The following is a 15,000-nucleotide window of genomic DNA, read 5'->3' as shown; positions in this document are numbered from 1 at the left end:
ATGTTTAGTGGAAATTTGCACTATTGAAAGATCAAGGTTTGCTTTTGTGTGTGTGTGTGTGTGTGTGTGTGTGTGTGTGTTTATGTGTATGGGTTTGTGTGAACATGTCTAACCCTAAAAACTGATTGTCAATCCTTTTCTGTCCATTATCTAGTTGTGCCTGGTCTCCAGTGTGTATCCAAAGTCAAACAGTTCCGGTATCAAGTACAGGTTAATCTGGAGGACTACATCAACGACAGACAATACGACAGCAGAGGCCGGTTTGGGGAGATCCTGCTGCTTTTGCCCTCCCTTCAGTCTATCCGCTGGAAAATGGTGGAACAGGTCCATTTCGCCCAGGTGTTTGGGATGGCGAAGGTGGATGTTCTGTTAGAGGATATGCTCCTTAAAGGTATGATATGGTTTCATTTAAGCTCTTTTATATGAACTGTCTTTATTCTCCAATCGTGACTAATTGGTCTAGTAATATGAGTGGTCTAGTGGTATGACACCTGCCTTAGGACTGGAAGGTCCAGGGTTTGAGTCCCACTTTAACTGACACATCGTTGAGTCATTGGAAAAGGCTCTTTACTCATATTATCTCATGGTACTCCGGTGTTAACAGTGTTGTCTCTATTCCCAAAAAATTGTAATATCGGCTTCATGTTTCATCCTACATGTTAAGTGTTTCTGTTGGCTAAGGACCCTTTGTAAAGTGCTTGGAGCATGTTTATTAGATGTTGCTCATTATAGTGTGATCCATCACACCAAAAACGGTATTATGTAAGGCTGATTAAGATGTTGGAAATTGAAACTGGAGTCAAAACTATGAGAATTGGGTTTATTTTATCTTATTTTATGAGACAACATTTTGTCTGAAAAATTAACTTGACATTCACTTTTCAATATCTGCTAGTCCTCCCTGACACAGTACCAGATAGAAATAAGTTGGTTTCTGTAGCTTTATTTTTTGTTTGTTTTGTTACATTGTTGAGTTGCGGGCCCAACGAGCAACCCTCCTCCTCCTCCTCATAGTTTGAGGTGCTGGCCCCAATTGGGACTGGTATCAAGTGGAATTGAAGGGGATTTTATTTTTTGCATGGTGCGGATGAAGACTGGTGTGAATTAAAAATGATTGCAAAAGCTGTGGGGAAAAAATGACAAAGAAAATTTCCGGCTCAAAATCCTCCCTCAGTCAACAACAAAAACAAAATGTAGTTACCATTATTGTTGTTTTATATGATTTCATGTAAATATTTGACAAAAGTGGATCGCCTGTCCCAGCAACCTCATTGTAAGTGGGTGATACTTGTGTATCAACTGATTTACTGAAAAATTCCTAACCCCTTTCTTGATTAACCTTTACTTTAAACCTAACAAAGTAGAAATTTTATTTTATGTTAAGAATATTAAATTAAATTAATTCCTCTAATCAATTAATACATCTTAATTAACATTACCTTACCCCACACACTTTCCCCGTTTTTCTTTTTTACCCATTCTCTATCATGGCCACTGTTCCCATCGTTACATCTGCTACAACAGAAACCCCTGATATGGGCCCACCTGCTATCAACGAGCAAATCCTAACGAGTCCAGTCAACCACATGGTTACATCTCCCCCACCCCAACCCCAAATGGCAGATGTCATGGTAGGGGTTGCAGCCTCTTCTACCTCCAACTCCATGCCACCAACGCCAGAGAAAACCGTCAACTTGATGACACTCCCAGCCAGTGCCGAAGACTTGAGCAATTCCAGACTTGAAGCGAGTCACATCATGCTCAGCATTGTAGAACAAGTGTCATCGCCCCAACATCAACAACAACAGATCCACCAATCAGCCTCTTCGCCATTGTTTAGCCACCAACATCATCACCACCACCACTATCATCAACAACAACATCAACAACAACAACAACAACAGTCAACAGAATTAGCAAGTGGCCAGATGACGACGTTGGTCCCAGCGGCTGCCTTGTCGCCAGGTGGAAGTATGATGGTGGAGCCAATGACAGTGGTTCAGGCATCCAGGGTATTGAGCGGTGTGGTTGGCGGGGAACAGATAACTATCAGTGCCGATTCTGGTACATTACAATGCAAGCAAGAGGTCATATAAAAACAACAGACTATATGAATATGACACAAATTTGTTTATCCTGTTGGCTCAACCTTCCCCTCTTCTTTTGAATTCCTGATGCAAAGATACATTTGGTTATATATTGTCATTTGTGTGTGCGTGTGTGTGTATATGGGTTTGTATGTGTGTACGAATGAGAGATAGAGAGTGTGTGAGAGAGAGAGAGAGAGAGAGAGAGAGAGAGAGAGAGAGAGAGAGAGAGAGAGAGAGAGAGAGAGAAGGTTTGGTTATTTCTCATGTGATACAATCAGTAGCCGATATAATATGAGGGCCTTGCCTATCCAGAAAGTATTTAAAGGTGCAATGCAGATTCAACCATATTATACACATACATAAAAAGTATTATAGACAATGATATCATTTAATCTGATTGATAAATCAAGCCGCTTTGGAACTGGAGAATGATGACATCTCTGTTTCTGGGATATGTTATATATGTGGGATGTGAACTATTAGAAGAACAATGTATCTTTAACACGTTTTATTTTATAAATAAATAACGATGTGAAATTGAATGTTGTAAGCTTCAATTTAATTTACCAAAACAGATAAAATGGACGTTTTGGGTTTCTCCTTTATCAACAAAACAGGATGAATGAAACACTACAGACGAATGAGATAATGTGGTAGTGGCATTGTTAAGATGAATAAACAAAAAAAACAATGTTCAATTTCACATTGTTATTTATTTCTTCGAGCTTCGAGCAGCAACATATACATTTATTTTATAAGGAGATTTTAAGGGATGTTTTAGCTTTAAAAGAGCTGACTATTCAATCATGGAATGGATAATGTATAATGTTTTATTCTCTGATATCTTGGGTATCTTGACTTGATTTTTATCTGTATTGAACTTAAATTTATTTCACAATTAATTTAATTTTCTTTCATGGTTAAGAATAAATAAAAAATTTACTAACTCATTATTCTGACTGTAATTATTTTTGTCTGATTTGCCTAATTAGGTTTGGGAATTCTACCCCACTAAGAAAACTTTGAAAAATTGTATCTTTGAATGAAAGTTTCACAGAGCATTTAAAAGTTTTTTAAAAAGCCTATTCGCTCTTAGACTATACAATACAATACGATGATAATGGACAAAACCACTATTTTGATAGAGAGACTTTGAGTGAAATGAAAAAAAACAAAACCCAGAAAAAATTGCCCCAAAGTATCAACATAATTTGTCCAGAATTGAATTTGCGTCACACGAAATGACAATGAATCAATGATTGCATTGACCATGTTCCTTTGTAACTATTAAATTGTCAGCTTAACATTTATGAAATGATTTTGTATCCAGTGAAGTTGTTTTCATCAAAGTTAGATTCACTGTTATTGTTTTGTCTAGTTATAAAATACCATAACTAATTACGTCAATACAAATTTCCTTAATTTTTCTGACATAATGATTTGCAAAGCATAACAACTGCAACGCTTTTTAAAGATATATGTGGCAATCAAACATATACAAAATGAATGTTTGGTAGTGTCATTTCTGCCACACTCGTAATTCCTCTGTCATTGTTACATATCAAAATATATGAGGAATCAACTGACCTTTTCACCTCTTTGGCAATTGTCCCAAGGGCAGGGGTCACCCAGACTCAACGATAATGTGAAGGAATGAACTCAAAATATAATTAAAATAGAAAACAAAAATACAACAATTTTTTGGGACGTTGGCGGTATATTGAGTTGGCGGTAAATATAGGTTTCACTATTTCACAAATTGAGGAGAAGTGACCATTTTGTTGCATTAGTTTTTCAATTTTTGTTGTTGTTGTTGTTAATAGGATTTTTTACAGAGGGTGAAAAATGCCCAACATTAATGCCGTCTTTCTCTTGTGTTGTGTGTTATTCCATCTCATATATGCACATTAGAATTTGCCATATAATATGACTCTTGATTTTATGTTGACTCATGGAATACTAGTGCCTTATCTAATATGTGTTTAAGTTGATGAGGGTTAAAGATGATGATGATGATCATCTTGAAGATAATAACGATGATGATGATGATGACAATGATACTAATAATAATACTAATAATAATAATAATAATAATAATAATAATAATAAAAATAATAATAATAAAATAATAATAATCATGATGATGACGATGATATTGAGGGGGAGGAGGAATTAAGCCGATGTTAATTTACTCGAATCTTTTTTTTTAAAATGCTTTTTCAAAATTTTGTCTTTACACACTCACAATGTTTAATGCCAGGCCAGTTAAGCACTATATTGACCAAATACGCTCGATCCATTCAATTTTTAAACAATTAAATATATTTTTTATACGAGTTGAGAATTAGTGAGAGAAAAAAGTCCCTGAAACAATGAAATGTTGGCATTTATATTCAGATGAATTGATTTTATACACGAGATTGATGAAATGATGTCATTTTTCATTTTTCATGATATGCACATTTTGTATACTTTTAATTTTCTGATTCAAATTTGTCTTTTAGAGTTTTCATATATACACCAAATACATTTCATTACCCTTATCTGACTCCATGTGTTACTGTTTTATAAATGATGTATATCTCTAGCAATGGTGCCACACCGGTTTTCATCGAGGTTTCAGTTTCACGACTGCTATTACTGCTATCTTGGTGTAGGCAGTTAGGCTTGTGTTAGGCTTCTTTATGATAAAATCCTTTTTTTTTCATTTTGGCCAAAAAACTTTTGCTTCAAACATCCATCGATTAAGATGATGATCCTCAACTTGTCAAAAAACTTGGTTTGTGACTGATGTGTGCTTTTTAGCAGGCTTGATAACCAAACGCACTGGGCGGAGTCCTTTGACCTCCCACCTGTTGGGCAGGAGGTCACGCTGGGTCTTCTATCCCCTTATATCTGTTTTCTGTCTTTGTCTTGGAATGGGATTACTTAGTTTTGTCTCAGCCCTGACTGGAGTCCTTGATTGAGAGGGAGTCAGTCAAAAGTATAGTTATGCTTTTGGGAGATGATATTTTTTCCCTTGTAAATCATCTTTCTGTTATGTAATGTTAGTTATGCATTCCTTAAACATTTGAGTGTGTTCCTCTAAGTGGGATCCTGTGCTGGTGTCTGGATGAGACTTTAAGGTGATCGCAAACTAAGTACATTGTTGGTGTACTCTTGGAATCTACACCAGCTCCTTATTTGAACCAATTTCCCCGTGTCTTACTTTTTAGTGGGTGCTTTGATTGTAAATCGAGGATATTTTGACTATTCCATTTTCTTGTTTTTACTGGCGCTGATATGACCTAAATGTGTCGCAAGCACCGTAAAACCCTTAAAAACAAACAACCAAACGCAATTATGGGTTTGATTATACATTGTTGTAATGGATAATAATTTGCATAGGTTGAGAATAATCCCATATATAACAGTTTGGGTTATCAGACCTGCAAATTAAGTACGTATTTTTTGTGACTCTTTGACAACTGGGTTTTTCTTAATCCATCGATATTGTTTGGGACTTTTGGAAAAAAATGTTTTTGGGTGATTCTAATCAATTGATTTATTAGATGTAGACATTTTCTTGCCAAAGTGAAAGACAAGTTCTTTGTCAAGAGTAGATCTGAACAAGTGTGTATGAAAGGTGCCAGACAAAGCAAGAAAGAGAAATAGAAGAAAAAACCATCCCAAAAAATCAGTCTACCTTGACTGGGTGGGGAGTCCACAGGGGAATCGAGGCAGACTGATTTTTTCGGATGCTTTTTTTTCTATCTTCTATTTTTCTTTCTTGCTTTGTCTGGCACCTTTAACATACACACTTGTTCTGATCTTTATCTTACACCTGTGCCTGCTCCTTAATTTGTTAATTTGATATTTAATTTCAGAGTAGGGGAGTTTAGTGATACTTGTACTTACGTAATCCACATCAAGCCATGGGGCACATATTATGTCCTCTATCTAGGGCTTCCATTTTTGTCGGTCGGTTGCATGGTCACCGATGTTATTCCAGGTTAGGTCAAGCCTCTTTAAGCTCTCTACTCATGGATCTTTAGGTTTCTTTGTGTCTGCCTCTTCGTCTTTTGCTACTTCACCTGTCCTGCCTAATTCGTTATTTGGAATTAACAGTTGCTTGGTGGTAACCGGAAATAAAATTGGTCGCATAGTTGTAGTACTTTATAGGCATTGGTTCCACGGAGCAGGAGTTTATTCCGGTGTCTATAGCGTGAAATGGACAATAGCAATTGCTTGCTACCCTTTTGATGGGATGCGAGTCCAATGCAAAGTACTTTCCATCAGATCTAACAGACCCAGCTACCCAATCATTGCTGGGTGGATAGCGTGGTCAGGAAAAAAAATGTCGACTGCACCCGAGGTCTATCTCAGTGAAGCGAGTACTCTACCAACTGAGCTAGTGGGACCCCCTCTTGTCATTAAGTTTTTATAAAAGGTCTATTACGTCATTGAATGTGTTATTGTATAAGTTTTGAATAGATTAAAGAATGAAAGAAATGATAGCATTGGGAAAGTGGAAAGTGCATCAAGCATTTTCTACAGTTTGTATGATAATTACTCCATTGTTGATAGATATCCTATACTTACCTTTACCATTGGCAAATCATATCATAAAATTTTATGCCATTATCATTGACAAATAATTTGATGATAAAATATTAATTCCTCTTCCTTGAATAAAGAGATGTTTTGTTTTAAATTTTGTGATATCTTCTCTTTCTTGTCCTCTTCTTTCTCGACAATCATTAATATTTGTGGTCTTTTTTTTTTCTTTGTTTTTTGGTTCTTTATTTATCTTTTTAACTTTGATTTTTTTTTAATCATAATTTATTTTATTAATCTACGTACAAAAAGTGATCACATACGTAATCAAAGCGACAGAGACATCAAGGCAGCAGAGTGTTTGGCTGTCATTGTTTTTTTTCCACCGATCACACAAATTCCAATAATCAAAATTTCGTTACACTAATTTGAAATTTTAGTTATATCAAAGCCGAAACAAGAAGTTATCAGCTTTTATTATTCCACTGTTTGGTTAAGAATAAATTAGGAACTAAATGAAGGCAGATGAGGTTAAAATTTTAGTTACCAGTTCATTTCTCTCGTCAGTTGATACATCATGCTTGATTTATTATAAGTAAAAACTCGTTTAACTGGAAATAAAAAAGACCTGGGTGTAGATAGTATTATGGTTTGATATAATTAACCTAAAGTCAAGCTGATGAAAGCAAGGGATGTTACTCATACAGGATTATAATAGTTGCCTAATATTACATATTTGTCTCCCTTTTAAAAAGTTCTTTTTAAAAAGAGAGATAAAAGATTGCTATTTACTGATAAGATTGCCGCTGCATTGATTTGGCTTGAATTGTCCACTGGTGGTTCTGATCGATAACAGTTTTTGGTAAAATCTAGAATATATTGTTTAAAAGCTTGGAAAATAATGGCATCTTTTCAGTTCAATGTCAAATAAATATTAATGGCATTTATTAAGGACCGCCCTCAGAAGAATCAATAAAGCTATTTAAGATGTCATTATTTGACATTTATGAACTGCAACACTGCTGCAAGTTATTATTCGGAATGAATGGGGTTTGAAAGTCTTGACACACCATTAATTAAATTCGAGTTTTAGAACATAACCAATTTCGTAGTACTGGGTGGGGTTCCCGACCTCCCATAGTGGGCAGGGAGGCCCGTACTGTGTCTTCTATCCCTCTATATCTATTTCCCAACATGCTTTCTGTCTTTGTCTTGGAATGAGATTACTTGGTTTTATCCTGGCCGTGGACGGATGTTCTTGGAGGACGACAGTCAAATGTATAGTTAGAATTATGAGAGATAATATTTTTTTGTGTTGTAAATCATCTCTCTGTTATGCACTATAATTGTTTTTGTTTTACACATATATGATTTATAAAATTTGAGTGTGTTCCTCTTAGTGGGGACCTATATCTGTTCCCTATTTTCTTAATTTTTCTTGGGTGCTTTAATTGTAATTCCGGAACTTTTTACTGTCCCATTTTCTTCCATTTTACTGGCGCTGATATGACCTAAATGTGTTACAAGTGCCGTAAAACCCTTTGAAACAAAAACAAACAAACAATTCCATGATTTAGAAAAGATTCATATTGCTGTGAAATCTATGGATTCTATTATTTTAATCTGACATATGTGAAAAGCAAGTAATGCAATTTTTTATAATAATTGATGTATTCAGGTTTATTTCTTTTATGTCAAAATTATCAATGAATGTTAATATTTTTGGAAAAAATAATGAAAATATTATATGTTCATGTGAATTTAAAATGGATTTTTGTAATATTTGGCAATAATTTAAATAGTCATTTTAAAGCAGTTAATTGTTGTTATTATTGTTTTTATTATTATTATTATTATTATTATTATTATTATTATTATTATTATTATTATTATTATTATTATTATTATTATTATTATTATTGTTGTTGTTGCTATTGTAATTATCATTTTTATTATTATTATTATTGTTATTATTATTATTATTATTATGTTTTTTTTATTATTATTATTATTATTATTATTATTATTATTATTATTATTATCATCATCATCATCTTCATCATTACTCGTCCTCAGGCGTGTCTTGAGTATTCAATGAACCCAAAACGATGTATAAATTTATTTCTTGTTTGTATCACCTTAGGGCACATATAGGCAAGAACAAGGCTAATTATGTCTTGATGTAACATTGTTGCTAAAAAAGGACAATGATTTTGCGTTGATTTGAGAGTATTTCCTTTACAGTTGGGTAATCAGACCTATGAATAAGTAAATGTTCTTTGCCATGTATTCATCAACACAAACTCAAAGTTGAGCATTTCATATACAGATAGAGGAAAACTGAATGAGTGACAGTGAAATAGATTTGGAGAAAGTGAGAGGAAAGAGAGAGAGAGAGAGAGAGAGAGAGAGAGAGAGAGAGAGAGAGAGAGAGAGAGAGAGAGAGAGAGATAGAGAGAGAGAGAGTTAGACAGACAGACAGACAGACAGACAGACAGACAGATAGATAGATAGATAGATAGATAGATAGATAGATAGGGGAGAGGGAGGGTTAACTAGTCGAATTTTTGTCCAGTTAAAACTTTACGTATCTTTTTACCTAATGAACTTGATTTATTGTTCATGTGATTAACAGAAGAAAGGAACAAAAGATGGGTATGTGTGTAGTGTGTTGCGACTTTGCCTCGTTATCCTCCAACGTAAAACAAATAAACAACATATTATTTCATATTCAAATGACTTATAATGATGATGATATTGTTGTTGTTTCGTTCACTCGCCATTCGACCTGCTCATTCCTTGTTCTTTCAACACAGATTCAATTATGCATTAGGTTGATATGATATCATGTTTAATTGTTTTCCACCGTCTCAATACGTATTCTGTCAGAGTGATAAAAATGCTGAAAATTTAGTTTATAGTCAAACATATGAAACTAGGGTTACATTTAATGTGATTTATAGAGGATAAGAAATATAGGTTCATATGTTGCATTTGAACCAATTCCCCTTTGTCGTACCTTTTATTAGGTGCTTTTATTATATTTCTAGTAGACGTTTTTTTCACAACCATTTTCTTCCTTTTTACTGACGCTGATATGCGTGGCAGCTAGGCGTCGTAAATCACATAAAAACTTAAATTCACTATTTTACACCCGTTTCACTCGTTACATGATACCAGTTAGATACGATGTGTCACAATTTGTATCCAACATTAAATCCAAAAAACGATTGCAGTGAGACTCAGCGTAATGTTCTTGTGTTCATTGGAGTCAGATGTGTTTACAAAACGTGTTGCTTTATTTTTGTATGTACTGTTTTCTTGGTTCTTTTTTGTTTATATATATTTATAGTTTATTTATATATTATAATTATATATATATTATATATATTATATTATTATATATTTATATATATATATATATATATAATATATATATATATATATATTATATATATATATATATATATATATATATTACCCCCCCCCCCCCCAACTATTTCCAAGCTCCAGCTTTACGTTGAAAAGAAACCATTTCGAGTATTCCTATCATTGTATCGCAATTCTCTTTAAATGTGTAACCTACCGTCTCGATTTGGTATAATCTTGCCCTGAACCAAGAGACGATCTGAAAATGTATTTATGTTAACAGTGCCAGACAAACCAGAAAGAAAAACACTAGAAAAAAAAAACAAAACAAAAAAAAAAAAACATCCCCAAAAAATTAGCCTCGACTGGAGATCGAACCTCAAACTGGTAATCAGGAGGTCTGAGGTTCGGTTGCTAATAGACGCTGGCTGAGTTTTGGTGGTGTTTTGTTTTGTATTTTACTTACTACTTTATCTGACAGCGTTACATACACACACACACACCCACCCACACACACACCCACACCCCCACACACACACACACACCACCCACACACACACACACCCACCCACACACACACACCACCCACACACACACATACAAACACACACACACACACATCTCCCGTAGTGGGCAAGGTGGCACTTACTGTGTCTTCTATCCTCTTATATCTGTTTTCCAATTTGCTTTCTGTCTTTGTCTTGGAATGAGATTACTTGGTTTTTCCCTGGCCCTGGCCGTAGTGCTTGGCTAGGAGGGAAACAGTCAAATGCATAGTTATTGTTTTGCGAGATATTTTTTTCCTTGTAAATCATCTCTCTGATATGTATTGTTATTTTGAATGTATAATGTAAGCATTTGAGTGTATTCCTCTCAGTGGGATCTTGTGCTGGTGTATGGGTGTATGGGTGTATGGGTGAGACATTTAGGTATATCAAACTAAGTTAAACACTGATAGATTTCAGAACTTTTAGTCTTTTTGCTGTGTAAGAAGCGTAATTCATTTATTATCCTCATGAAGTCATATACATTTAATTTAAATCTCACAGATTAAACAGGTTGCACTCATTTTCAGCGTTTTTCGGTACTGATATAATACGTGATCGGGGCGGCTGGTCATAATATATTAATTAGAGAAATACAGTTTTTTCTATCTTATTACATAAATGGATGGTCCTTATAAGTTGATCAATATTATTTGTTTATCCATGTTTGTTTGATAATTTTTGAAAAAAAACAAGAAAAAAAATCAACAGAATTTTATTACGATTATATAATGCAATATAATATAATATGATATAATATTTTTAAATATTGAAAAAAAAATCACAATGACCAAAATGAAATAAAATGTGTAAAAAATCAATGGTTGGGTTTCACTTTTTTTTTAAATCGATAATTTTTGCCATTTAATCATGTCTAAATAAATGAATCAAATGTATGCAAATAAAAAATCAGTTTGGCTCCAACCCCGACCAAATGTTGACGTTTAAAACAATGGGACCTCATGGAACTGTTCTTTCCTTTCCATTAATAAGTAAATGATATTAGGGGGAAATTTGTCTCTAGGGTCTATTCCAAGGGAAGACTGGAACAACCCCGGCGTCAGCCGCATTGCAGCGCCGCAAATTGAGCTAGGGCGAGATGACTTGCTCAAGGCCACACAAGGCAGCGGGTAATGGAACTCGATACCTTTCGGGTACGAAACAAAGACAGTACCGATGAGCCACGTTGCCCCATCTTAAGAGCCATAATGCCTAATGAGCCTAAGTTTATCCCGGTTTTTTTGTAGCGTTTAATCGACAGTAACAATGCCTTTGCTACAATTTGAAACCCCGGTCTATTGCAAAGTACTTTCTGAAAAAAAAAAATAACGGGTCCAGCTACCCAATCTGCTGCTACGAGCTACGAGCCAATTGAAAAATAGCCAGGAGCTATGCCATCCTCAACAGTAGAAAAATCTCAACACCAAAACGGGACATGGTAGAAAGATCGAACTTGGCCCATAGAAGGCGTTTTCCTTGTGCTATCGGAGATGGAACTTAGCATTTAATGGTTCCCCTGGTGTGAAGTCGTGATGTCCCGAAATTGCTTTCACCCTCTCCTTACCAACTATAGAAAAATCGTCACATTCGTTACGATACAATCAATATTTTTTTTTATTCAAATTTCTCTTGTACATCATAAAATTTAAAGTAAATGAACAGTGTGTTGTAGAGCATATTTTGCTAAAGAAATTATTTATCGCAAGAACTTTACAGCTATTGTGTTTGAGTGACAAAAAATACATTTTGTGTTAGCTGGGTGTGAAATTTTGGGGAAAATCCTGAAAATGGCTGGTAAGGAGAGGGTTAATGCCCAACCGGCTGCATGTCTCATCCAATATGTTAAAAAAACTTAAGTGCTTAGAGAGCACGGTGTGTGTTTACCATGGATATACAAATAGATGCAAAATATTTTTTTTCTCTCTTTGTATTCTTGTCAAATCCTTAAAACTGCGATGACAAAACAGAATGAATGAAACACTACAGATGAATGAGAAATCTCATTCATCTGTAGTGTTTCATTCATCCTATTTTGTTGATAAAGGGTAAACCCGAAACATTCACTTGATCTGTTTTTGTAATTAAATTGAAGCTTACATTCAATTTCACATTATTATTTATTTCTTCGAGCTTCGAGCAGCAACATTTACATTACCCAGTATCTTGCAAATGCTATAAAATCAGGGAACTTAAAGAGATGGAGTTTCGATAAAAGGGAATGAGATTAGCGGAAGAGTAGCGTCCCTTGATTGGAAGTCAGGAGCGGAAAAGTTATTAGAGAGAGAACGTCATGTTGGTTGTGCGGCATGAGACACTTCACCGAAAGCGAGGACGAGAGAGACGCATGAGCAAAACCATTTTGACGATCTCTCTGTAAGGTGACGTCCAATCAAGGGACGCTACTCTTCCGCTAATCTCATCCCCTTTTGGCTTCAAACAAGCCAGTCTTCATAATTTTGTGCTTTGAATTGGCCCTTACTCACCACGAATGGTCCCAATCGACCTACATATCTATACTTCTTTGCAAATATTAATGTTCAAATCGGTCAAAACGCAATTATGAACTGATACAGAACTGTTCATCTTTATTAATAGAGGCCAATTTATATGATTTGACAGAGAAAAGAATTGCATGTAGTAAATTTTTCCCTTGAGTCTAAATTTTGAGCTCGCTTCTTGTCTGTAAACATTTCTTTTCATCTGTTATAACATGATCAATTCGATACAGCGTCTATTTTATTGGCCAGACGTGATTTTAAAATAGTTTAAATGTTTCCTTTACGGTTCAAAATCAATTTATATAACTATTGATTCATTTTTTTTTGAATATCTGCAGGTGACCTGAAGGGTAAGAACAAAGCAGTGTGAAATTTATAATAATAATATTTCAATTAAAAATATCGATGATTAAATTTGATATAGGCTTTTAACTAGTAAAAAGCCCGCAATTACGCGGGGAAAAAACTATTTTCATTCGATATTGCCAGAATCATTTTCTTGATTAGCTTGATTACGATTAGATGCACATTTTAATCGATGTGCTTGTCGTCGGTGACATGCTTTATTCGGCATGATTTTAGTTTATCAGTCAGTAGATATCAATATCAATAAGTCGCAAGTCTTTACCACGCTTTACTTGGGAGTGCTTTGCACTACCTTCAATACTTTACAAATTAAAATGGCGGCCGAGAATCAAAACAATGGTCAAATTAGGAAATTTTAAACTTTCACAAATCTATCAAGGTTTGTTCTAGAGTTTTTAAAACGCTTTTATATGATGACAAATTGAATAAATAAACGCCTGACAAAAGATCAACGGTGAAAATAGAAATTGATTGAATACTGGGGATGTAGGAGCTTTCGGAATGTCTCCCCTTTACTTATGTGAGGTCAAATGAGAATCTGAAGCGGACGCGAAAAATATCAAGTCCCCGAATCTGTCTACTTTTTGTTTGTTCGGGCTAGAAGCTAGACAGAACCAATTGACAGTTTGCCGAAACGTTTAACTAAATATTTCCCAGGGCAATAATTATCACATCGATGGCATAATAACGACAGTAATATCAGCAGTAATATTAGTTGATGTTGTTAATCGGTGAAACTTGTTTAAAATTTCTGTAAATCCGAATACCGTCATGTGATCAAGTGAATTATATCACTATGAATGCTACGATTTGCTGAAAAAATGCCAATCTGACAGTTCCTAGCAAACACCCCCTCCCCCTGCTCAGGAATTTCTCTACTTAATGGACACCCTCCTCCCCCCCCCCCCTTTTTTTTTTTTCTTCCACGCAACCACATTCCAAAACACACACACACACACACACACACACACACACACGCACACATATAAACATACACGCAATGAGAACACACTACTACATAACAACACTGATCACCGCTAAATCAAAACAACGGAAGTAAGGACTCTACTGGACAGATAGAGTTGAGGGTGTGGCCATGAGATGTTAGTGTCTGCGGTAAATTTTTTATGATATCTATTTGACTTCACGAACTTTCAAACTGAATTTAAATTATAAAAGGAAATCAAGTTATCTGTTTATCTATCTGTAAAAAATACATTTCTATTTTTCAAATCTTTCAGTAGAGTTGTGCGCCGTATCAATTTTTTTATTGACTCAAATAAGCACAATGTTCTCCACAAGGCTATATTTTTTAAAGAAAGGATAAATGAATGTATTTATTTATTTATTTATATTTATTTATTTATTTATTTATTTATTTATTTATTTGAATTCTTAAGAATGTATTTATTTGAAAAGTATAAAAATAAATGCTGTGATTGCATGAGAACTTGTTAATCCTACTTAAAAAGATTCTTATTACAGGAGAAACAACTCAGCTTAAAATAGAAAAAAAAAACAATGAAAACACACAGAAGAAATATTTATCATGGCGAAGAATGATAAATAAAAAAAATACAATTATTTTTTTTAATG

General features: G+C 34.5%; 2 protein-coding genes across 9 annotated transcripts in view; one reads left to right on the top strand and one right to left on the bottom strand.

Annotated features, from left to right (window-relative positions):
- LOC144976899 (hepatocyte nuclear factor 4-gamma-like) overlaps positions 1 to 2,318 on the top strand; it is a 106,379-nt gene extending 104,061 nt beyond the window's left edge. For all 8 annotated transcript variants that reach the window (XM_078921467.1, XM_078921463.1, XM_078921459.1 and 5 more), the window contains 2 exons: positions 155 to 391; positions 1,525 to 2,318. In XM_078921467.1, coding sequence (XP_078777593.1) covers positions 155 to 391; positions 1,525 to 2,096 — 809 coding nt within the window. In that variant the 3' untranslated portion in view covers positions 2,097 to 2,318. The remainder of the gene's footprint in view (positions 1 to 154; positions 392 to 1,524) is intronic.
- Positions 2,319 to 14,932: 12,614 nt separating this feature from the next.
- Positions 14,933 to 15,000, bottom strand: part of LOC144976898 (von Willebrand factor D and EGF domain-containing protein-like) — a 62,237-nt gene continuing 62,169 nt past the window's right edge. Inside the window, exon 35 of the mRNA XM_078921458.1 lies at positions 14,933 to 15,000. This exon is cut by the window's right edge and continues 625 nt beyond it. The gene's annotated coding sequence lies outside the window, so the exon portion shown is untranslated.

This window comes from Berghia stephanieae, chromosome 7 (genome assembly GCF_034508935.2).
Source record: "Berghia stephanieae isolate SIO BIC M18660-M18661 chromosome 7, UCSD_Bste_1.3, whole genome shotgun sequence".
NCBI lineage: Eukaryota > Metazoa > Mollusca > Gastropoda > Nudibranchia > Aeolidiidae > Berghia > Berghia stephanieae.
The sequence above is the reverse complement of the archived record's forward strand: the minus strand, read 5'-3'. Positions and strand labels throughout refer to the sequence as shown.